The 23773-nt window shown below is 37.2% G+C and overlaps 1 protein-coding gene across 1 annotated transcript in view; it reads right to left on the reverse strand.

The window, feature by feature from the left end:
* Window positions 1-23773, reverse strand: part of IPO5 (importin 5) — a 46819-nt gene that overhangs the window by 15439 nt on the left and 7607 nt on the right. Inside the window, exons 3-17 of the mRNA XM_075741049.1 lie at window positions 20135-20327; window positions 19524-19626; window positions 19177-19273; window positions 18007-18111; window positions 14640-14762; window positions 14433-14553; window positions 10741-10828; window positions 7417-7523; window positions 4906-5030; window positions 4727-4816; window positions 4464-4637; window positions 4020-4238; window positions 2676-2759; window positions 595-727; window positions 377-498 (exon numbers count right to left, since the gene is read on the reverse strand). Of these exons, the coding sequence (XP_075597164.1) occupies window positions 377-498; window positions 595-727; window positions 2676-2759; window positions 4020-4238; window positions 4464-4637; window positions 4727-4816; window positions 4906-5030; window positions 7417-7523; window positions 10741-10828; window positions 14433-14553; window positions 14640-14762; window positions 18007-18111; window positions 19177-19273; window positions 19524-19626; window positions 20135-20327 (1884 nt within the window). The remainder of the gene's footprint in view (window positions 1-376; window positions 499-594; window positions 728-2675; window positions 2760-4019; window positions 4239-4463; window positions 4638-4726; window positions 4817-4905; window positions 5031-7416; window positions 7524-10740; window positions 10829-14432; window positions 14554-14639; window positions 14763-18006; window positions 18112-19176; window positions 19274-19523; window positions 19627-20134; window positions 20328-23773) is intronic.

Genomic DNA, 23773 nt, shown 5'->3' on the forward strand with positions numbered 1-23773 from the left:
TTGTGGTATTTTAAGAAACCCTGATAGCAGCATGAGTTCTCACTCTTAGTGCATGTATTTTTTTAAACCAATTGTTTCAGAAACATCATTTTTTGCAAAAAGGAACTACTCTATCATCACCAATTCCTTAAAGGTTATGCTACCAAAGGAAAACTATCAGTTCATCCCAAAAATTGAAGCTCCAAACTAAAGAAACTATTTTTGATCAAGTAAACCACACAAAAAGTGTCTGAAATCCAAACTTAACACTATCACCTAAAGAAAAACAGAACTATTTCATTTGATGCTATAAAGAATATTTTTATTCCAGATTTTGGCTGCAGACTCAATTGTCCACCAATACACAGATCACCAAAACTGTCCTGTTACTACTCACCAGCATCTGGCATGCAGTTGCTTTTTCTTCAAGGCCTGCAGTTTTAATTCCAAAACTTTGCTGATCTCCTAGGTTTACAAATTCCCAACCATCATCATCACTCATATTCTCCATATCTTGTGCTGTTATACAGAGGAGGGGAAAAAAAAGAATCTAAAAATGCTACAAAATAATTTATTTCAGTATTTTTTCCAAGCAAAACATTATCTTAAACCTACTGTCTAATAGAGCTACTTCAGGTTTAATGGATGCAGTCTTCATTAAAGGTCCCATGACAACCGGAAGGTACTGCTGAAATTCCTTTCCAAGAATTTTACACATTCTGGCCCATGCTGAGATCATGTAAGAAATCTATAAAAGAAAGTAAGAGTCGGAATTTTCATGTCTCACATTTTATTTTAATGCATACTTAAAAGGAAAGCATAAAGGAAGAACATTATACAATAGGGCTTTTAAAAAGAATTTGTCATCAGCACACAAAACTAATTTCAAAGATAAGAACTCATCCAATATGCAACTCATATAAAAAAATGCAACTTCAAAAGACCCTGTACTGGGTTTGTGTGGCAAGGTTTTAAGGAGACAGGGGGGCCTATAGGGGTGGCTTCTGTGAGAAGCTGCTAGAAGCTTCCCCTGTGTCTGACAGAGCCAATGCCAGCCGGCTCCAAGAAGGACCCACCACTGGCCAAGGCCAAGCCAATCAGCCACGGTGGTAGCGCCTCTGGGACATCATTGTTAAGGAGGGGGGAAAAAAACCTGCTGTGCAACAGCAACTGCAGCCGGCGAGAGGAGTGAGGCAATGTGAGAGGAACAACTCTGCAGACACCCAGGTCAGTGCAGAAGGAGGGGGAAAGAGGTGCTCCAGGCGCCGGAGCAGGGATTCCCCTGTAGCCTGTGGAGAAGACCATGGTGAGGCAGGCCGTCCCCCTGCAACCCATGGAGGATGATGGGAGCAGAGTTTCCACCTGCAGCCCATGGAGTGCTCCATGCCGGAGCAGTTGGATGCCCCCAAAGGAGGCTGTGGGAAGCCTGTGCTGGAGCAGGCTCCTGGCAGGACCTGTGGCCCCATGGAGAGAGGAGCCCACACCAGAGCAGGTTTGCTGGCAGGACTTGTGACCCTGTAGGGAACAAACACTGGAGCAGTCTGCTCCTGAAGGACTGCACCCCATGGAAGGGACCCACGCTGGAGCAGTTGGTGAAGAACTGCAGCCCGTGGGAAGGACTCATGTTGGAGAAGTTGGTGGAGGACTGTGTCCCATGGGAGGGACCCCATGCTGGAGCAGGGGCAGAGTGTGAGGAGTCCTCCCCCTGAGGAGGAAGGAGGGGCAGAGACAACGTGTGATGAACTGACCGCAACCCCCATTCCCCGTCCCCCTGTGCTGCTGGGGGGAGGAGGGTGAGAAATGGGGATCGAAGTTGAGCCTGGGAAGAAGGGAGGGGTGGGGGGAGGTGTTTTAAGATTGTTTTCTTATTATTCTACTCTAATTTTGGTTGGTAATAAATTAATTTCCCCGAGTCAAGTCTATTTTGCCTGTGATGATAATTGGTGAGTGATCTCTCCCTGTTCTTATCTCGACCACGAGCCTTTCATTATATTTTCTCTTCCCTGCCCAGCTGAGGAGGGGAGTGACAGCGGCTTTGGGGGGCACCTGGTCAACCCACCACAGACCTGTCACAAGTCTTTATGTGTAAGAACACAGCAACAGTAACTCTGATCAAAGTTGCTATACATGTAAAAATGTGACAGTATAAGATGTTCTTGTAATGCAATCATGACTGTCTTGAAAAGTAAATTTCTTTCTGAAATGAATAATTTCCTGAATTTAAAATGATCCTACTGAGCGACATTCCTGAAAATAGCAAATACAGAAAGGCAGACAGACAGAGCAGTACTGTGTTTTCAGAGGAGTATTTGTTTTCAGATGCAAAAGTCAAAATAGCTCTCCACTCATTAGAACAGCTGTCTAACAAGTCTCATTGAACTATTTATAAGAAGGTGACAGCAAGGGAATAGGTCATTCAATGCTAAACAAAGTAGTTACTAGTAGACAAGGAATGATTACCCACATGCTAAAATTTCTTCAGCAAATATAGGTCCTGGAAGTCCCATTTCCTAAATACAGTTCTGTGAAAGACTATAAGGCCATCTTAGGGCAATCACTCTCAATTTTTATAAGACATGTTGAACAATTACTCTGAAGGTGTAATTGCATGGAGGGGGAGAAATGTCAGATGTCCAAAGAACATTTTTAATACTAACCCATGAGCTACGCTCTATAAAGAGACAGTTTTAACGTACCTGTGGATCATCATCTTCTAGATCACTGAAGTCTGTTTGTGTCTTCAATAACAGCTGCATTACATCTGACGCATCCTGCATAAACTAGATATAGGAAGCAACTGTGTTTTTAAAGGCAAATTAAAAGGGTACATTTCTGAGACTTAACACCAATCAATTTAAATGAGCATTTATGTCCAACACACTATCAAGACACAAGCTAAAGCTGGAAACAGGCTGAAACGTGGATGGAAGCAAAAACACAAGTTCTTTTTCTGGAAGTATCACCAAATCATTCGTGTCCTAAGCTTCACTGTGTCTCTATTCATATACTTGAAAGCAGAGGACTATTGAAATAAAACATGTCATAAATAAATACTAATAGTCACAAAACATAATCTGACAACTCTAACTTCTCCAGACACCCTCATTATTTTGACTCCTTTATGGAACTGGGATAAAAGCTGACAGCATGAGCTACTTACTCATGCACTAGCAGTATTTTAGGTCATCAGATGGGACATCAGATGTCCCAATGATGTCATGCCTATCCTCTTTTCAATCCCCATGTTCCCAGTAGTCCTCCAGGAATAATTTATCAAACTTTAGTTACATTTAAAATCCATTTAGAATTTCGTTGCATGAATGGTAAGTTTACTGGTAGTCCTTCTAAGTGAAAGGAAAAGGCTGGTAATTTGGGGGCTACTAATATTTTCGTACTGCATACATCACATTATTTTACTTCAGTGTGATTTTCTGTTTTCTTCACTCAATAAAATGAAAATCTAAAAAAACATAATGCAAAGTTGCTATGAGAACATCACTTCGACTCTTGTCTAGTCCTTCACTGTTGTTTCTTTATACTTCTACAGAGACACATTTTAACCAAATTAATGTCAACAAAAACCCCCTGCTAAATCATCAAGCCTCATGACAAACAAGTACTTCAAGCTCTATTATGAGCACATTTAAACTTTTTCAGGTATCCACATTCAAAAAATAATGCTAAGTTTCCTTTTAGCTACGTACATTTTACCTGCCATTCTGAAACTGCCTAAATGAGATGCTACAGTATTTCTCTTAAGGCAAAAAAGCCCCAAAAAAGAAAAAAAAAGTGTGCTTTCAACATTATCCAATATGACAAGAATAATTTAAGCTGTAATATTTTCTTAATATTCTATTCTGAATTTGTGAATCTAATCAGCAAGACAGCTACCTCAGAAATAAAAACATGAAGACAAACATAGAAATCAGCAACATAGCTATATGTTTATCAAGTGAATATATATTAATTCAGTGTTAACATAGCAGAAAACACAGGTGCTTTAAAACACATTTAGACCATTAGATAAGATCTAAGCTTACCTTTTCTTTACCAACAGCAAGACCAATTAGGCTGATACATTCAATCGTCTTTCCTCGTAGAAGTCTTAATTCTTTCTGAACAGCATTCTCAACAATGTGTTTTAAAGAGGGCATAAATAAGTCATAGTAGGGAACAAACTTCTCCTCTGCTGTATCTGCAACTGATGCAATTGAAGTCACAACTTGCTCCAAAACTAGCTTAGTGCCTTTCTGTATCAACTTGGAAAGAGAAAGAATAAAGCATTATATTTCTAAAGTACATATTATACTCAAAAGCATTCCAAATCTAAAAAACTCTCTTGTATGTAACCTAATTCCTGTCAGTTTGTAACAACATCAGTAGATATATCTACTGGCTTATTTCAAACATCTTAGTTCAGCTAAATTTATTCTGCGCCTGTGACAGATTACCCTCCATGACGCAATTTGTTCAGTACATTATACCTCTTGTAATTTTATCACCATAGTGGAATGAAGGTGCTTCACTAGATTATCCAAGTACGGGATAAGCAGTGACTTGGGACAATCTTCAGTGAAGTTTATGAGTGCTGCAGCTGCGTGGGCTTGAACACGTTGGTTGCCTTGATCCTCCATGGTTTGCAGAAGAGCTGCTATCACCTGAAACAGAAGTGTTTATTCAGAACAACAAGTTTCCAAAAGGGGCAGAGTTTTACCACTTTTTTTTCTTTTACTATTCTACTACTTGCCTTCTCATGAAATTTCTTTTGAAAACCAGGTGCGAAGTCAGTTGCCATTTGTCCAATAGCATTACAAGCAGCGTATCTTACTCTTGGATGCTGAAAAAGTATTTCCCTCAAATAGTTAACAAGTAGTCATGAGAGCAGAAATGAAAACATTTTGAAGTAATTAATTGAATTAGACTCACAGGATCCTGAAGGAATAGCAAAACGAAATTAACTATCTCATTTAAAATTCCCTCCATCTGTTGGTGGCAACCTTCTCCAATGGCTGAGAGTGCCATCAAGCCAGCATGCCTGTATTTCCAGTCAGCTACAGATGAGTAAAAAGAAAATAAATATATATTATTCACTTTGGAAACTACAAAGCACCACAGACAAACCACCTTTTTTGGGGTGGATGGGACAGGAGGAGGAAGAGTAGGAAAGGGAAAGGAAATTGATGCATCTACTTGATTTATTAAATACTTTTCACTTTTCCCCATACTCAAATTTTTGTACATCTCTGGAATTATGTATCTAATCCAGGCCAATTCCAGACCTAGAAAAAAGAATTCTAAACTGCTGATACAAGTATGGACATGGTACTAAAACCTGGAACTGCATTTTCATTAAATAAGCTAATCTGGGAAACATCAAGACAGTATTTCTTTTTCCCTCACCGCCACCTCATTTGATTTTTAAAATTACATCAAAACAGCCTATACCTTCCTCTAAGTCAGGAAAGGAAAAAGGTCTATAGTGAACCAAACAATACCTAAATTTAAAACAAATAAATAATCAGAACTAAACTTTTCAGCAGTCTCCCCAAGACTGTTTAAGAACAGTAACATTCCATTTAAGGATGTAAAGCTTTCCCTCTCTCCAAGTCCTATTAGCCTGTTCTCAGGCTAGTGGGTACTGCTGAAATGGATCTTTCACATCCTCTTTCTTTAGGCCAGGGAAGCGTATGAGAATTTCTTACTTATTTATTTTTACAAAATCTTTCTCTGTGAAAGAAACCATGGGGATAACAGAAAAGAAAACCAGAAGAACAAACAGGTTTATCAAACAACCTGCGGGAAAGGCATAGAACAGAACTTCTTTCCCAAAATAATGCAAGATTTCATTATTGCTGGTAATGTATTAAATTCCTGGAATAGAGAATACCACAGTTCAGAGCATTGGAATCCTGACACTTAAGCTTCTGTTTGATCAAGATGAGATAAAATATCATCTTGACAGAAGGTACAGTGAAGAAGTAGTTTATTTTGTTATTAAAGTTCATTGGATGTTCCTAGTTAAGCCTGCACCTCTTGTTACTCTCACTGTATTACTATTAGCATGCACTCCAGACCTGAAATTAATGATATTGCAAAATGAAATGCAATCATGTTTGGACTATCTGGCTACCCAATTCAAATAGAAATTAAAATTTCAATAAATAATTTCAATCAATATTTGTGAGAAAAGCGGTGAGGATAGGTGAAGGCAAAGTTTGATTTCCGAGAGTATCAATGATGTTTTAATCTAAATGTCTTCATCTTTCCCCCCAACTCCCCACCAGTGAAAGCCTCTGAATCAAACAATATCTATTGCATTTCCCTTTTCCAAGGAGTACTAATGGTTATGGAAAGCTCTGACCCAGCAGAAAGCAAGCATCAGGCATCACTGCATGACTTCTCCCCTTCACAGGAGTCGGGTCTTACAGCCACTAAACTCCAGACCTTTCTGTGGACAATACAAACCCAGGTGTTTGGTAGCCTTGGGTTATTAACATGGGAAGAGTCAGGTTAATCTATTACCAAAATAAAACTTTCTTTACCAGAAAACTTGAAACAGACTTTCTAAGTGTTCACACTCTACAAGTGGTACCTTGAGTAGCCCTATATTCCATATCCACTATGGTGACAATTTTTTTTGGACTGGGTTTTAAATCATTATGGTAGGAAAACTCAGAACTTTTGCATTATCTTCTACTTCCAAGGCTCAAAGCATAGGTCAGCTGAAAGTGTATGCAGCAAATGCACGACATTTTTTTGAATGATTGCCTGAGCAAGCATTACAGGTATTTTAAGAGGAAAAGAAGCATACAAAGCAACTGATAAGAACGTATGGATTCACCTCATGAAATGGATATTAAAATCAGCATACCAAAACACTGCCAGTCTACCACAGATTTCTGCTGTATTTTGGTCCATCAAATTCCATGACAAAAAAACAAAACCAAAAAACAAGTTTTCCTCTATGAACTGTAACATATTAAAATTTCATTTAAATGCAGCACTTCTGAAAAAACAAAACCAAATGAGCTACAGAATAAAAGGTGGCAGTTTAGGCACACTTAAGGTACTGTGGGGCATTGTATATCGATTTAGAGAGAATATTACAAAGTACAAAAAAAAGTATTCCTTTATATTTAATTCACATACTGAGTTAAAAAGTACTGGTTTGTTTCTAACGTCTCTATTCATCTACCCATAGTCCAGCAAAAAGTTGTGATGCATTGTACATAAGTTTTATAAATCCCAGCCTAAGAAAAGGCATAAAATTCCAAGTTCACAGCATTTACAGTTTTTGCGCCTGTAATCAAAAGTGGAAGCATATAAAATATATTAAGTAGCTAAACAGAAGATTTAAGAAGTATCCGAGCTCTCAAAAAGGATAGAATTGAGGGGGGAAAAAAAAAAGAAAAAAGATAAAAACTTGCAGTTACTTACGATTCTGAAGCATTTGCATAATATGTTCTTTAATCATAGGTAAAACAAGTTTTCCTCCAAGGCCACATGCCATCCTGTCCAGTGCACTCTCACCAGCAACTGCATTGCTAAATATCAGTTACAGAAATATCAATGGTTTGATATCTACAATAAAACAAACAGTTCAACAAGGCACAGAAGTACCCTTTCCTGCAGTTCTAGACTTCAAACTTTTGCCATCTGAATACACGTGAGCCTCTGTAAATAAATAAAACATACAGGAACCTAAAAACACACACACCACAGATGCTTTGGTCACAAAATAATTATTTACCCTCCACTTAAATGTTTATTTTCTGTAGCCCATTGTATAAGTCTCATACCAGAGAAACTTGGGCCTTACTTGTACTGAGGGCATAGACTGAATTTTGCAACAATTACACATACCTAGAAAGCTGTAACCTAAATGCGCAATGAATTAAGCAATAATACTGGCCATCATCTTTTTGTCATGAGAACACAAACAAGTTTAGACTTGCTATAAATCAGGTGAACCAGCAGAATTCAAGTTTTAGCACGTAAGAGACCTTCCTCCTGCATGGCTGCAGTACCAGTATACTAGTAGCATGCTCTCTTGCCTACAGCTGGGGCAGAAAACATCCCGTTCAGGTGAGGAATTTGTGACTCTCAGCCAGTTCCAGAATTGAGAATAGCCAAACATTATCTGTGTAAGGCGACTTGTTCCACCCAATAGAATTATTCCCTACAGACAAGCAAAAAGAAGTTTCTAGGACACAGCTAACTACTGTTACAGTCTGGGTATGGCTAGAACTGTAATAACTCAAGGTTATTACAGTCCATCCTAGACACCCATGCTGATGGAAAAACTGAGTAATGCTTCAGAAAGGGATGAATCTCCCTCCTCTTTAAGTATCAGACAGCTGGGTCAGAAGTAGAGGTCTTCAAACTATTATTCTTAAATCACCAGGCCTCATTACAAATCATAGACAGCCTAGAAACTCACATGCTGTGAATAAAGGTGTTTGTGCAAAGATACTGACAGTATTGTATTTATTCTTCAGATTAGTCATGTTCAAATAAACAGAAGCATCACCAGCAAGAGGACAACGGAGCATGGGCACACAGGTTTAGACTAGAGCAAGCTGCCTGAAGCTACTGGCAACTTTCATCTGAAATGACATTCCTTCAGCTCTTTCCTTCCACCATTAATTCATACATTCAATTTGAGGAAATAAAGATACTACATCTTAGAAAAACGACCACACACCTCCCTGCAATGTTTGCAAGGCTTTTGCCAGGGAAAGAGGAAGTTGGATTAACGTTTTCCTCCTTTAGAATTTCACTGCTTTATGAAGTCAGAGCAACAAAAAAATGGAAATGCTAAAATATTCCCTGATGCTTTTGTGTAGGCTGACTCACATCCCCCTTAGTCAGATCTGAACACACCCTAACTAGGTTACAGCCTGATGATCATTACCCCGTTTCTTGGACTGCACAGAAATTCCAGTCTTCTTACATAGCTATAAAGGGTCAAGCACCAGAAGAGGTTAGGATGCACAACAGCTAATCAACAACTCTCCACAAAGGTGAACTTCAGGGCTAGGAAACGCATAGTAACATGAGCGAACCTGCTAAAAGGTAAAACTAACAAACACCACATACAATCACCAGAGACTACTGATGTCCAGTATTTTGTATTTAAGACTCAAGCTTTCCTATTACTTGGAGGGTCAAAGGAGCTATGTTTCTCCTTTAGGCTAAGGTTGCCAAGCATAACTTGTTTTCTGATCTCTGCTCCCTCTACTCACAACTTGTAACAAAAAAAAAAAAAAAAGGAATATTTTCACTCTAAAATCCATAGGCAGCTAACTTGTGTTTAGAACATCAAAGCTACTCTGTTGACAATAAAGAGAAACTGGCATACCTCAAGGGGATAATTCAGAGTATGTACTTAGCTGCCTAAAGCAGGCCATCTAAATAAACTCTGACACCCTGAAAAGCTTGATGAAGATTTGAACTTTAATATTCTAGTTCTCCTTGAAATTTAGCTGAAAAGATTTAAATACTTGACAAACCTGAAGACAGTGGTGTCTGAAAGTTCTACCTGTATGGCAAAATATTAAAGTTGAGGAAACAAAACAGGTTAAAAGGGTCTGGTCTACCATGTGAGAGGGGGAAAAAAGGACAGCTTACTTTCAGTTCTATCACCAAGGGGAACAAAAAAAAAATATACTCCAAGTCAAGCAGAGATGAAACAGGTTCTTCCATAAACTCCTACGCAATGGTTTTGCAAGTGTCTTTGCATGCCTGATATCTAGTAGAAACCACTATACAGTTCAGCGGCAAATCAACATCTCTTCTATTGCTTATCTTCCTATGAAGATCTCAAAGTGTTCTGTGACAAATTATTTCAAAACACTAATTACATTTGAGTCTTGGAGGAGATGCCAGATGTGGCAAAAAGGTGTCTAGACTAGTAAATGAACATCTGTGTCTTTACAGAAGTGTGGAGATAGTTACAGCCTACACATATTTCTGGTTTCTTCTACTTCATTCTAACTGTATTTGGACAGGAGCACATGCAACAGGATGTTGTAGACAAACCACTGTCATTCTAGAGAAAAGTTGGAGCAAGCTACAAAGCATGCAGGAATAAGCAAATCAAAAAGACTGGACATTTTTAGTAGATCTTTCTTGCCTAAGACACAACAAGATAAGCTATTGCTAACCATACCAAGGGATTTAAAATAATAGCAAAATCATAATATTTTTGAGCTAGATGAAACCCAGCAAGGAACTCCACCATGCATTCTGATGTCCTTTCAAAGGCTGACAGCTTTTTTCTTTAACATCACCTTTTCCAGGGCATAGATACAGAAAAATATGAAGAGATTGGTTATAGATAATTAAACAGGTCAGTATCTTCCAGCTTTGGTTCCAGTTAACTTCAGGATAAACCCTCAATTTAAAGGGTTAGGAAGCACTGACTTCTGGACTGAGTAACATAAGTGACAGAAGAAAAAAAATTTTGAAAAGTTAAAACAATGCAAAACAGCAGACAAGAGGACATGCAACTTCTAGAAGTAAATTACAGCAGTACACGAATACTGAAAGAATTTACTTAGTTGCTGAACAGTACCTAAATAACCTACATATAAACTATCTGAAAACAGTCATATATACTGCTCATGACCAAAGGAACAAAATTAGAAGAGTTCAGTAAAGAAAAAGTAATGCGCTGCAGTCATTTGCATCCTGCACTTAAAATCTGCCTTTAGCCACATAGTCTTGATAATATATTGAAACAACTAGTTTTGCAATTACCTGTCAAAATCATCATCTTCAAGCTCATCTGCATTTGCCCAATCTTCATCTTCTTCCAAGTCAACCATCATAGCTAACATTTGAGGAACTGAAAAAAAAAAAAGTTATACACTTGGGTTGCTTTCTTAAAATCGATTCTCAAATAAGAAGCATAAATTTTAAGTTTTCTCCTTTCAAAAAAAATCATTGAAGAAAAAACCTCTTCTTCCAGTAGCAAATAACGAAGTCTGTCAAGCTGCATCAGCCAATAATTCAGAATACTTTGCCAGAAAAGTATTTTCAGAACATTCAAATCAAGAGTAAAAAAAAGTGAGTATTTCTTACCAAGACTCATAGTGCAACGTAAGTTTTTTTTTAAATCATGGAAGATTGTAAAAAGTAAATTCCTTAATAAAGTCTCAGTTCCTTGAAAGAGTTAGAAAGAGTATTATATGCTTTAAGAAGTCAGATATACTTCATTCATTTTGCTAAAATTCTGACATCACCCTTTGAACATTTACTGATGAAAGAGATTATATTTGCTATGGAAGAACAATACTCAACCCATAGTTTTACTAACATGATAAATTTTATTAACTATATGTACACTGGTCACAACATAAAGCTTTACATTTACAATAAGGTAATGGAACTTGATATTTTTCCCCACTTCATGTAAATTATTTTTTTGTACCATGAAACTATTTTGCACATAATAATCCACCAGTTTTCTACTTCTACCTCTGCAGATTGATTGATTCTGTCTGCTCTTCTCAGTATAACTCTTTATAGAGACTACTACACAATCTTTATCATAACATTCAACTACTATGCAATAAACAACACCTTTTCTTCTGAGTTGTTCTTAAAGGAGGAAGGAGTGGAATGACTTGGCTATTGTAACCCTGCCTGTTCCTGTGCACTTCAGAAGCCCAAGGAGTGAAAAGCATATCTTGCACTTTCAGAGCAAACTAAGGTGCTCTTAAGTATTCTTTACTTTGTATTACACTAACCACTCAGAACAGTTGTTTGAATTCAACATAATTTATGCAAAAAAGCTTCACTTTGCCCTGGAAACAAGTTTTTAGTCAAATACTCAAACTTTGAGCTTTAATAATCTTTTTAGGACAGTTTACCATGCATCTTGGAAACAGGCATCATAGCTAACCATCCCTTACAGCAACCTACCTCAAAAACTAGTAAGCATACAGTAGTCCATGCTGCTGCTGAGATTTAGGTATTCTGCAACTGATAAATTTCATAATATACTTACACTACTGTAATCTACAACAGAGGCACAACCCTAAGCAAACTCACCTTACCATACATCTAGACAGATGAGAAACTTAAGATCAACTGATGACAGAAGAAACTATTGTTCCCTGACAGCATTGTGTGGCAAGTATCAAGAAAAGATCAAATTATGGATTGATTTGCTTGATGTGGCTACATATCTTCAGTTAGAGATTATACCATGGCTGTAAAAACCTTCAGACAGCTTTTATATACCTATCAAGATAACCTAATGGACACTGTGAACTCTCTCACATGATGCCCACATGTCAAAATCCTATATACTTACTAGTCACTGAAAAGAATTTCCTCAAAAAAAAAAAATTATTATAACCCAGAAGCTTTTCAGACACAGACACTCCTAAGTACACAGATGAAAACAATGTATTGTCACACCTCTGAAATATGGAAGTCAACCATCATCTGCCACAAATGCGACACAGTTCCGAAAAACTGATGTCAGTGTCCATTGCTACTAACAAGCAAGGCTGAGGATAAATGCCATCCAAAGCTGTCTGGCCATCATTATATCCATAACCTGTAAAAGCTTGTTAACATGTTGTTTCTTCTAGATGTTTAATATGAATGCAGTTGACACTAAGTATACTTTCACAAAGACTTTTTTTTTAGTTGTGCATTAAAGTTTCAATGTTATCCTGATATGCCCTCAAAATGTAACTATTGCCAATATATAGACTTTACAAACACCTTAAGGATGAGCCTACTCAGCCTGCTTCTTCTCAAGAGTACATCATGACTCTCCATTTTCTGGAGACTGAGCAAAACTACAGGCAAAGATAGGTTGCAGTTCTAATTTCTAGGGAAAGAGCAATAAACCAGTCTACTATCTTGAATACTGAGCTCAAGGAGGGAAGTCTGAACCCAAATGGAATTCCTGAGCAGAAAAATGGTACACATGACGCAGACTTACTCCTAAATCAGCATCGTGTTCAATAAAAGCAGCATAAGATGACGGTTTTGCCTAAGACCCGGTTCTAGTTGTGAGGATCAAGTGATCTAGCAACTTTTTAGTTGAATGAAAACAGAAAGCCTTTTGAACTAAAGCACAAAACCAAGACAAAAGTAATCCTTTTTGGCTGCCTTTTTATCATTCCCTGAATGTAACTGTTTTACTAGTTCTGTAAAACAAATGTCTTTCATCTCAGTGATTCATTAATATTAAGAGCAATTTTACAATGGGTTGCAAACCAAAGGCATTTCATTCCCACACAGTGTCTTAATACAGTATCTTAATACAAATATTTAATTCCTAAACAGCAACTAGCAACCCAATATAAAAGTAATACATTCTAAAGAGATATGAGGTGCTTCTCCACTGTGCTGCCTGACCAGATAAAAAACTTGTAACGATTTGTAGGACAGCAAGTGTCAAGTGTTGATATTCTCAACAAGCTACACAGCATTCTAAACATTTCCAAATTTCAAAATATATTCTGAAAGAACTTGTTCTTTAAAAAAACTGTTCTACAAGTAAACAAAACTTCTAGTCAATAATTTAAACACTTAAGCCAAGCAGATCCAGTTTACAACTTTTTCCAGAAGTTTTATGATTAGTGGCATGTATATACACACAACTTTCCTCAGCCTGAGCACACAAGTGAAGAAAGTTGTCTTTTAATAGATTGTCTTTATGCAAGTTTCAGAAAACAAGCAAGAATGTAGACAGATACAAGTGTGACAGGGAGGGAAAAGAATCTTTCCAAAAAGCATGCTACACTGCCATGTCGGTGCCCTGATCTACTGACAAAAAGGGTTTAAAAGGCAGAGAAATACCAGTGTGTACAGCATTGCTGCTGGGGCTGTCCAGAAGACAGTTATTTTTAGTATCTCAAATAATAATGCATGATCAAAAAAAAGTGCCTCACCAAAGAACTTATAATCAACACATTAAATAGACTAATTAGACTATCTCTAAGTATTTATATAAGCATCTGATTTTTAATTCACAGCTTTAAGTCAACACTGAAGCTCAACACGCATGCTGAATTCCTTCAGTCTTCAGTTGCCAGCACTGCAGAGTATCTGGCCTACATACCAAACTTCAAACGTAGAACTTCAGAACTAAATGCATCAACTAACTTTTTTTTTTTTTTTTTAACAGCACAAATTTCCAAAGCCTGTAGAAAAACGTGAAAGTAGTATTTCCCTTGGAAACATCTAATGAAGAATCTTTTGTAATTTTATTCAAATTGTTGGTGGCTGCATAAGCACTGATTAATTTATGAAATGTCATAATAAGAAGGGGTTTTCTCCATAAGAAAACTCAATTTAGTGTCACCTAAAGTTACCAGCACCAGCAAAACGAGTTAGACATGGTTTTGCCACTGACCACTTGCAAAGTCAGTTTAACGCAGTAAAGGAAGACAAATTGTTTCAAAGACAATGAGTAAAATACTTACTGGCTTGTGCAACAATGTTTGTATGCCTCCTCAGCATAGCAGCAGCAGTTTCTGACAAGGTCACAATTACTTCAAGCGCCAACTGACGCTGCATGTTACTGAGACTGGCATCTGCACACAACTACAATCCAGAAGATTAGAGCAAATGGTTAGAACAGAAGTTTTACGGCAGAAAGAGTGATTGTAAAAAAAAATTCCTAGCTTTACCTTCAGACTTAGTTGCAATGTAGGTTCTAAATGTGGTCGTAAATACTTTGGAACAGAATCTGCAATTTCTACAAGGGATTTCAGGACAGAATCATCATTTTGGTAGCAGGAATCATTTACAGCCTATAAAGAGTCAAGATGAAGATAAGATTAAGTAAAAAATAATACAATGAATGGGACCACTGTTACAGAAGAAATTTGATTAGCTGTATTCTTGCCTCTGAGTAGCTTAGCACTAGTAGCTAAAGTAGCTTGATACAACTAGTGCTGCTAACAAAGAACTAGCTGAATCTGGCAGATAGTGATGAAGATAAGGATCACGGAGACAATTCCAAGACAGTGAAGTAACTTCAGAGTAAGGCCAGCCCAGTAACAGTGAAAACCAGTAAGAAATCAAGAGACCACTGACCAGAAATAAGCAATTGGACTTGGGGATGGGGTGATGGGTGGTATGGGTATAACAGAGAGGTGTGAATCAGGGTAGGGGTCCCTCTCTGGAGGCACCCACCTTGAACTGTGACCCAAGTACTAACAAAAGACTTCATTTGGACTTTGTATTTTCAGCGGGATCCTAGGGATGAACCCTGCTACAGTGGCCAGCATGCATAAATTCCTAACAACTACAAAGAGATAATATGCAGGGTCCAAAACTACAAGTTTTCCACAAATAAGTTATGGCTCACAATGTTATATGCTATCAATTTTGACCATTATTAGTTTAAATCTAACACAGTAGACAGAGAGAAAAAATTAAGGTCACAAATCAGAGGTGCCAACATGCAAAACCACACACTATGTTTTGACAAGCACAACTTCAAAATGCATTTTAAATAAAAACTTCTCAAAGTAATTCTGCCCAAAAGAAGGGAAATGAGCCTAACTCCTTTTTTACCTGTTACGCAAGAACAGCTTTGAATAGCTTAAGTGTACAAACACCAGGAATCTCAAGATTAAGTAATTTATTTTTTTCCAGACAACTCTAGACAGCCACCAAAGTAAAGCAGACCTTTCAGCCTTCAGTCACAGGACACAGTAAAGAGAAAAAGAAATCAAGCTTTTTACAAGTATCTTTCCTAACCCACTGCTACATTCTGAAAAGTAATTTTAAACTTACTTTTAACTGACCAGGTCGATACTCTGGTACCAAAACAACACACAGTTATTCAACGGTGTTAAAACTCTTCTAGAAGGAGGACAAGAAAACCCAAACCTCCAAAGAAAAAACAGTCTTTAAACACACTTTTGGGGTTTTGAATTTTCATTAACAAAGTATTTGATGTCTTCCTAATGTTGAAACATTTTTTTAAAGTGAATAGTTTAGACGCTTTTTAATACTTAAGTCTAGAATCCCACACTTCTAATAATGCCACTCAAACAGCCCACACTTTTAACATAGAAGCAGCATCTTCTAGCATCAGAAATGTTCGGGGGAGGGGGAGGAATAAAAAAAATAAAATCTATCTTGGTTAAGGCCTTTTGGACTAATAGTTACCACTCATCCTCTGATTCTGGCAAATGATAATGTAATTTTCTGGAAGTTTCTGTAAAACTCCCATTACAACTTTGACAGGTTTTTTTAAAGCAAGAGTAGGTTTCTGAAAAAAGATGTTCAAAATGCAGAGTGAGCCCTAAAAGGCAGAGACACTTTTCTATAGTATTGAACACCAACAACCACAGAAGACAGTTCAAGTTCCAGCTGCTTTTACCTCCACTGCAAGATAAATCTGGATACAAGTTTCAACTACTAGTTCTGAAAGTTCAACTTCAAGCATAACCATTATAGAACTTGTACTGAAAGGACTGAATTGTTAAGTCAGAATTTTATTTTTAGCTTTACCATGCCCATATTTCAACAAAATGAACTTCAACAGCAACAAAAAAAGTATCCAACTGTCTCCAAAGGTCACTCACCACTATTCTAACACATCCCATCTCCTATTTATAAACTCAGATCTTCATATCCATCTTGTGTTACCACAGCCAGAAAACGCAGTCCTTCTCGCAATAAATACTTTAAAAAGTCAGATTTCATAGCATAGTTCTGTGCTTTATATTTGCAAAATAAAGCTTGAAAACACAAGCCAAGTACAAGTATTTTTACAGCCTAAAATAGCAGCGTTGAAACTTATATCACACAAAGTGGGCTATTAGTCTGAAGTCTAAAAACAGCATAGTATTTAATTGCCAAACATCAAGACCAATAGCATGCCCACCATAAATCCTGCCTCACTCCCACTCAAACCATACTCAGTAGCCAAGGTCCTCTCAGACAGTTACAATTTTTGAACAATACAATTGTCATTGCCAAAGTCTCAGACAAGGACTAACCAATAAATAGTGCATTCAATATCAAAATACTTATCTTGAACACACTAAAGCCCATTTTCAAGTTCAGTTGATTTTAATAAATTCCTCTGAGTTTCCATTTAAGATCAAGCAGAATCCCATCAGTTGCAGAAGCCAGTAAACTTGGCACAATTTTTCTTCAGCTTGCCACAAAGCATACGCAGACAAGGTTTATAGCTTACACTGTCAACAAGAACCTGCTGTACTGACTGTAGCAAGAAGTCAGTCTTTAACCTAAATGTAGTCTAATTTAAAATCACCAAGAGTTCACTACCACTGTTATCACAGGTACTTAGTTTTTTCCACTTTTTTCTTAATATAGAAAGGGAACTGTACTGTGAAATTGTCGTCCTTCAGAGCTCAAACCATTTCTGTTTCTGGTTTGGTTTACAATAGGCTACCCCCCAAAAGTAAACAACCTTCTATTAGAATTCCAACTTTTGCTCCAATTCATCCGTCCTAAGAGAGATCTAATCCAGACTCAGAAATTATATGATGCTTAAAAAGGCATTCTGATTGCAAGTTCCTAATTTATCAAACAATAAAGATCCTTTGTCCACACTGTTGCTGTTACTCTGGGAATCTTTGTTCAGAGTAATTCTGTTTTCCTCTAAACTGAAAAGATGCAGGATATCATGGGTCAATGAATTACCCTTGAAATCTCAGGGTAGCCCATATTTAAAATATATTTCAATATCATGATTAATTTAAAAGCTGTATGATTTTGAGTGAAATACCTTACAAAGAATTTTAACTCCTTTATCTAGGTAACACTGTATAAATTAATACGCATTGAACTATTTTCCTTAAAACACTATCAATTAGCTTGTGTTTACATAATTCCTTATGAATTTCCACTGTATCTTGCTGGTGACTGATGTCAGGCTAACTAAGATATAGTTAATCCAGGTCTCAGCAATAATTCATATGCCACACAAAGTTGCAGACCAATAATTTACATTTGGATATAGTCTATATGAACAGTAACGGCACATTAAGCATTTCTTGTGTGGTTTCTTACCTGCAAGATTCCAGGTAGCAAGTCTGCAAAATGTTTAAGAAGGGGAAGATTGTGCTCATTAGCAAGCACAAATGCAGCTGCAGCTCTAGCAGACAGTGTCTTGATCTAGAAGACAGGCAAGATTGGAGAAAGAAACGTGAAGAACTGGTAATGAAACATGCCTTTATTTTAACATTAGGCCTATTATGAGACTATATTTTGTATTATCATATCCCTTTTACATTTTCCTAACAGATATAGCAATTAGTTTTTAACATGAGCTTTTACATCTTACTTCAAGTTAAGGGAAAGTGATAACAAAGACCTTCAGCATCTATGTCCTCCAGGATACAAAAAAGTTTATCATATTACAAGGTGGCAAGTATTCTCTAGTTTTGTTTTTGTTTGCTTTGGGTTTTTTTGTTTTGGTGTTTTGGGTTGTGGTTTTTTTTTTTAATGAAAGAAGAAAGAAAGAAAACCCTATTGTTTTCAACTTCCATCCCAATTTCAAATGTGTATGCAAGTGTCCAAGTGTCATTTTTCAAGAAGCATGATCTAAGTGTTTAAAACATGCTTCTTTAAAGGCATGACTTGTGGTACTTTAGAAAATGCTACTCAGTTGACTTTCAAAGGTCAGAAAAAGTAATCCATGGGGGAGCAGCAAACTGAACCCATATACCACAGCAGGGTTTCCTATCCTGGCCCAGCATTTTCCACAAGAGAAACATTTTCAAAGTACAATTCTCTGCACAAATCAGTAAGTCTGAAGCCTTCCAGAAAAGCAAAGCTGGCTAACACGCCCTTACAGCAAAGCATGCACAAACAGTTCAAGGAACTGTCATACATTCAGAGTTCTGAGACGTACTGTGTACAGATACTACTACACGTAAAGATGCTATGTATCTATACCGTTAAATACAAGGGCCAGGAGAGCTTAACAAGGAGTTTCTGACCCCTTGTGCTGCTGGCTAAAACCCCTGGCACTGCTTTGGCTCACTACAACCAAGTTTCTCCAAGCATAACTACTTGGGAAGAGTCTGGGCCTAGCAGACATAGTCAAAACTCCAGATGTGCATCAGTTTCAGGTGATGCAACTCTCTGGTTGGAATCTATGGTTTAACCTTTATGTTGAGTAACACTAAGTTTTTATGCTGAGGGCATATTAAAAAAAAAAGATCATGAAGGCCTTACTGATGGATGCTCTTGATCTTGCATACACTGAACCAGCATTCTCTTAATGACCTCCAAATAGTGTTGCTGCTGATTCCCAAAAATCCCAGGAAAATTCCTAAGAATAAGAAAAGACCAAAACATTCATAAAAAATTCACATAGTTTAACCTTAACTATTATTTTAAACCTACCCATTGTTTAAACTACAGATTGTAACTGTACATGTAGGAGTTAAGTAAACCACAATACAACAGAATAAATGAAATATATATGATTGCTTGTTAATCAAGTTATGACAGTTTTTCTTACATTTTTATGGACATGGTTTGGCTAACCTGCAAAAACGTAGCAAAGTCTGAAAGCTTACCAGAAAATATGTAGAGCAGCCTCACGCAGGCCCACGTTCTGAGAGCTGACAGAGTCAAATAAGAATTTCAGAACTTCTGGCCACTGGTTGTTGCCATCTTCATCTAGATTAAACACAACAAAGTTGTAGGATAAGCAAACTTAAGAATGGTTAGATCTCAGTTGTGCAGGGCAACCAGTCATCACTACTAAAATTTATTTCAAAAAAACTGATCTGAAGATGTGTCCAAGTCACAGTGTAAAATATGGCTAAAATGTTAAATCTAAAGGCACTCAGAAACAGATAATGATCTCTACTGTTATATAATAGCACTCAAAAAAGAAATTGATGCAGATGTTCAGCATAACTTTCACAAGAATTTAAACAAAATTGGATTTCTAAACCTTAATACAATCTCACTTAAACTCAAGTAATTTAAAAAGAAGAATTAAGGAATCTTATTTTTATCTTATCAAGGATAATGTAAACAAATATTAGGTTTTCTTTTAAACCACGAAATCAGTTAGTATATCATGTGCAAACGCCTACACAAGACTAGAGAACAAGAGATAAAAATACAACTACTATCAATACATAAACATTTTACTATGATATCAGCTTATATAAAGTACCTATTAAGTTCCTGGCCAATTCAGCAACGATGTCACAGATTTTTTTCCTCATACTGGATTGTGTTTCCAACTGAATAATCAAGAGCAATCCACTTTTGATAGAGGTCTGATCATCAGGTGAAAGAGCTGGATAAACTTCTTCAAAAGCAGAAGACAAAAGACGTCGCAGAAGGACAGCTGCCATTTGTCTAGCCTATTGAATGAGAAATTATGTATGTTAAAGTGTTTAGATATGATACCATGTTCTTATGAGGAAAGACGACTGACATCATGCTTCCAAAATGATCAGTTTTCACTGTGTAGACTCGTTTGGTGAATGGAATACCTCTCAAGCCACAGATGACAATTATGATAGTAAGTAAAAACATAGTACATCAGCTTACAACCATGTTTCTGACAATTACAGCTCTTCAAAGAAATAATCATGAAATCCACTGAGGTATTCAGGTTTTTTTCCTCTGGAGCTGAACCTTGGACATATTTTGTGGCAAGTTAAAAACTTAGCTGCATTACTGAAAGACGCTTAAAACATGTCATCTTTCTATTTTACATGGCCCACTAGGATAATTACAGTCCAGATGGTTTGTTTTGGATTAACAGGTGACTTAATGGGACAACTTTGTTGGACATTTAACCTCTAAACCCTCCTTCACTTTCTCAAACAATCAAACTTAATGCTAAAGATTCAGGAACCTGGCAAATAAATTTATTGGCAAATAAAACTCTACTCTGAACAAAATAAACAACAACAAAACAAACAAACACACACACCAAAAAAACCTTCCCGAACATTTCAGCTTTTTGCAGACCTATGATGAAACATTTTTCTTTAAACTTGAACTTGAGGATAGGAACCTCAATACCACATATTACAATCTTCTATGCTTCCTGCTTGCATACAGCAATTTTACAACAGTATCATTTACATAGCTGTATGTATTTACAATTATACAAGAACTAGAAGAAAAAACATGGCTGAGTAATTCAAAATGAATAGACCAACACATGCAGTAAAGGCAAACAGACACATGATGCACTCTGAATAATTTAATAAATAGGATGCTCATTAAACAATGTTTCTAGAAGGACAAACCACTCCCCAAACTTCCAAAGTATAACACATGTAAAAAAACCTTACAGATGTTAAATCCTCACAAAAAAACAATCCAATGCAACACACACTCAATTTTTTTCCTAAGATTCTTATTTAACGTGTACTTGAATAAAAACCAGTTTCATTTGGAACAGCCTTTGGAATTAAAAAATGTTCAATGAGCAGCATAACTAACAAAGTCCAATTTCCAAAAGATCTCTCAACTATATTGCTATAGCATAACCTATAGATGAGAAACACAAACTGCTTCAAAGTCTCAACTTCTAACATACCCTGTAAAAATCGAGTATTCCTAGAACATCACCCAAGACACCATTCTTGTTATGTTCTGCAGCCTCCAGATTCACCGTGCCTTGTTCCAATCTATCCAGGTCTCGCCTATACAGCTAAAGAGTAGTACACACAGTTTGTCTCTAGACTAGCAGAAGGGAAGGACTAGAATTGGACCTTACTCCCAATCATTCCTATCTCAACCTCCTCAACAGCTCCAGAGTGGACCAAAGCCATATATAGGATTAGCAGATCTTCCCTAGTAGATCTAAGGAAGACAGCAGGTGAACAAAGAGGGTCACAGTGCCCACCTGTGCTGTAGCTCCCATCATAAATCAAGGTTCTCTAGCAACAGGTTGTCACATGGGGAATGTGAGTGAGTTAGGAAAGAGAAAGATTCTTTCCCCACTGCCTCTGGAAATCCCATTAACAATGTGTCCAAAAACTTTAATGGTACCACAATGTAATGGCACCGCAATATAATGGCATCTTTCCTTCTCCCATTCCTAGAAGCACCAATACTGTGAAAGATTAAATTTCTCCTCGTTAGTACGGTTAACTTACATACAAGAAACATTGACTGGGGACCAAGTTTGCTGGGACTAAACAAGGCACAAACTCTGATGCAATGTCTTCCCTTACTCAGGGCACCGTGTTTCTGTGCATATTCTCTGACATCTGATAATGACTGCACTCACATTATCTTCATTCCTTTCCTGAAGTAATAATAGGTGGCCAGATAGGGTATAGAGCTTGTTTTCATAAAGCATGTAGTCTCAAAGATAAGAATTTCTACTCTGAAGAGTTTAATTTAAAATATTAGACGACTGACAAACACAGACTAATTGCAAAGTAAAAACCACAAGTAGCAAGGCATACAGAAAGGCACAAGACCAGCACTATATGAATTAGCTCCTGGTTATTGTTACTACCTTAGAAAAAAAATTCCCAAATTCCCTAAAGCAAATTCAAATGTTTGAAGGCATGACAAAGCAGCAATTGACTTCTAATAATAAATGGCATATTTTCCTCAGCAGATATCCACCTATATATGAAAATTACCATTGTCAATTTAATTATGACAAACATGGCTGGATTAATGGCAGCTCTGGGGCTGTTTCTTCTGCGTTAAGGAAGAAAGTATGTATTTTTCACAGACCAAAGCCTCTTTTACATTTAAGTATTACAAGATATGTACCCAAACAAGCATTTTAAAATCCTGCAATTTAACAGCTGTAGCTTTTAATGAGAACAGGAACAACATAAAGTGTACATCCCCAAAGAACAACTTCCATCTACCAATGAAGCATTAAAAAAAGCAGAATTCTCTCCTAGCACTGGATTCTTCTGCATGTCTAAATTACTGAGGTGTTCACATACAACTGTAACGTCAAAGGTATTAACATAACTCAAATTTCAACATACCACTTCTTAACAGAATTTACAGTGCTTTAAAAATGTTGTAGGATTTTACAGATGATGGAAACAAGGCACAAGAAGAAAACCAACTTGCAGCAGAAAACTTACGAACAGAAATCTGGGATACCATATTCTCCAATGGCATTCAAAGTGTCCAGGTAATCCTGCACATTTTGTAAGAAAAAGACTGACCATCTTGTGTAGCACAGTCACAATGATTTTTACTTTTGTTTCACTATTTCTTTTACATCCTCAAGGAGGAAAACAAGCATGGATGGAAGCAATCAATATTTAGGACATGGTCCAAAGATGGACTTGCACAACCTCATTTGGGGATCCAGCCCAATGTGGAATTCAAACCACGCAGTGCCTAAGATCTGCATACAACTCAAAGGCAGAACTGTGGTGCGTCAGAAGTCCATGGGCTGCCTGCCTTCCCCTCCAAATGCTGAACAGGAAGCTGCCCACAGCAGTAGTGTTCAGACCAAGAAATGCAACCCCTTCATGTGACAATATGGAGAGGGGGAAGGGAAAGGTCAGAGCCGTCTTAGAGGACTGTGAGTACAGCAGAAACACAGTTTTACACAGCATTTGTTATTGCAATTCACAGGGCTCAAAATTAGTCAACTGTAAATTAGGACACAATTGACAACTGCCAATCTAGACTTAACCAGGAAGAAAACAAATGCAGGAGAAAATGTAGAACTTGTGTTTCTCTCTAAGATTTACGTGATAAATCAAAACTGCAAAGGAACAGCTTCTAACACCTGAGACACATCCTGAGAATAAAGATCATCAAATTGTGAATATATACCACCTTTCTGTTCAACCCTTTA

Source organism: Balearica regulorum, chromosome 1 (genome assembly GCF_011004875.1).
Source record: "Balearica regulorum gibbericeps isolate bBalReg1 chromosome 1, bBalReg1.pri, whole genome shotgun sequence".
NCBI classification, from domain to species: Eukaryota; Metazoa; Chordata; class Aves; order Gruiformes; family Gruidae; genus Balearica; species Balearica regulorum.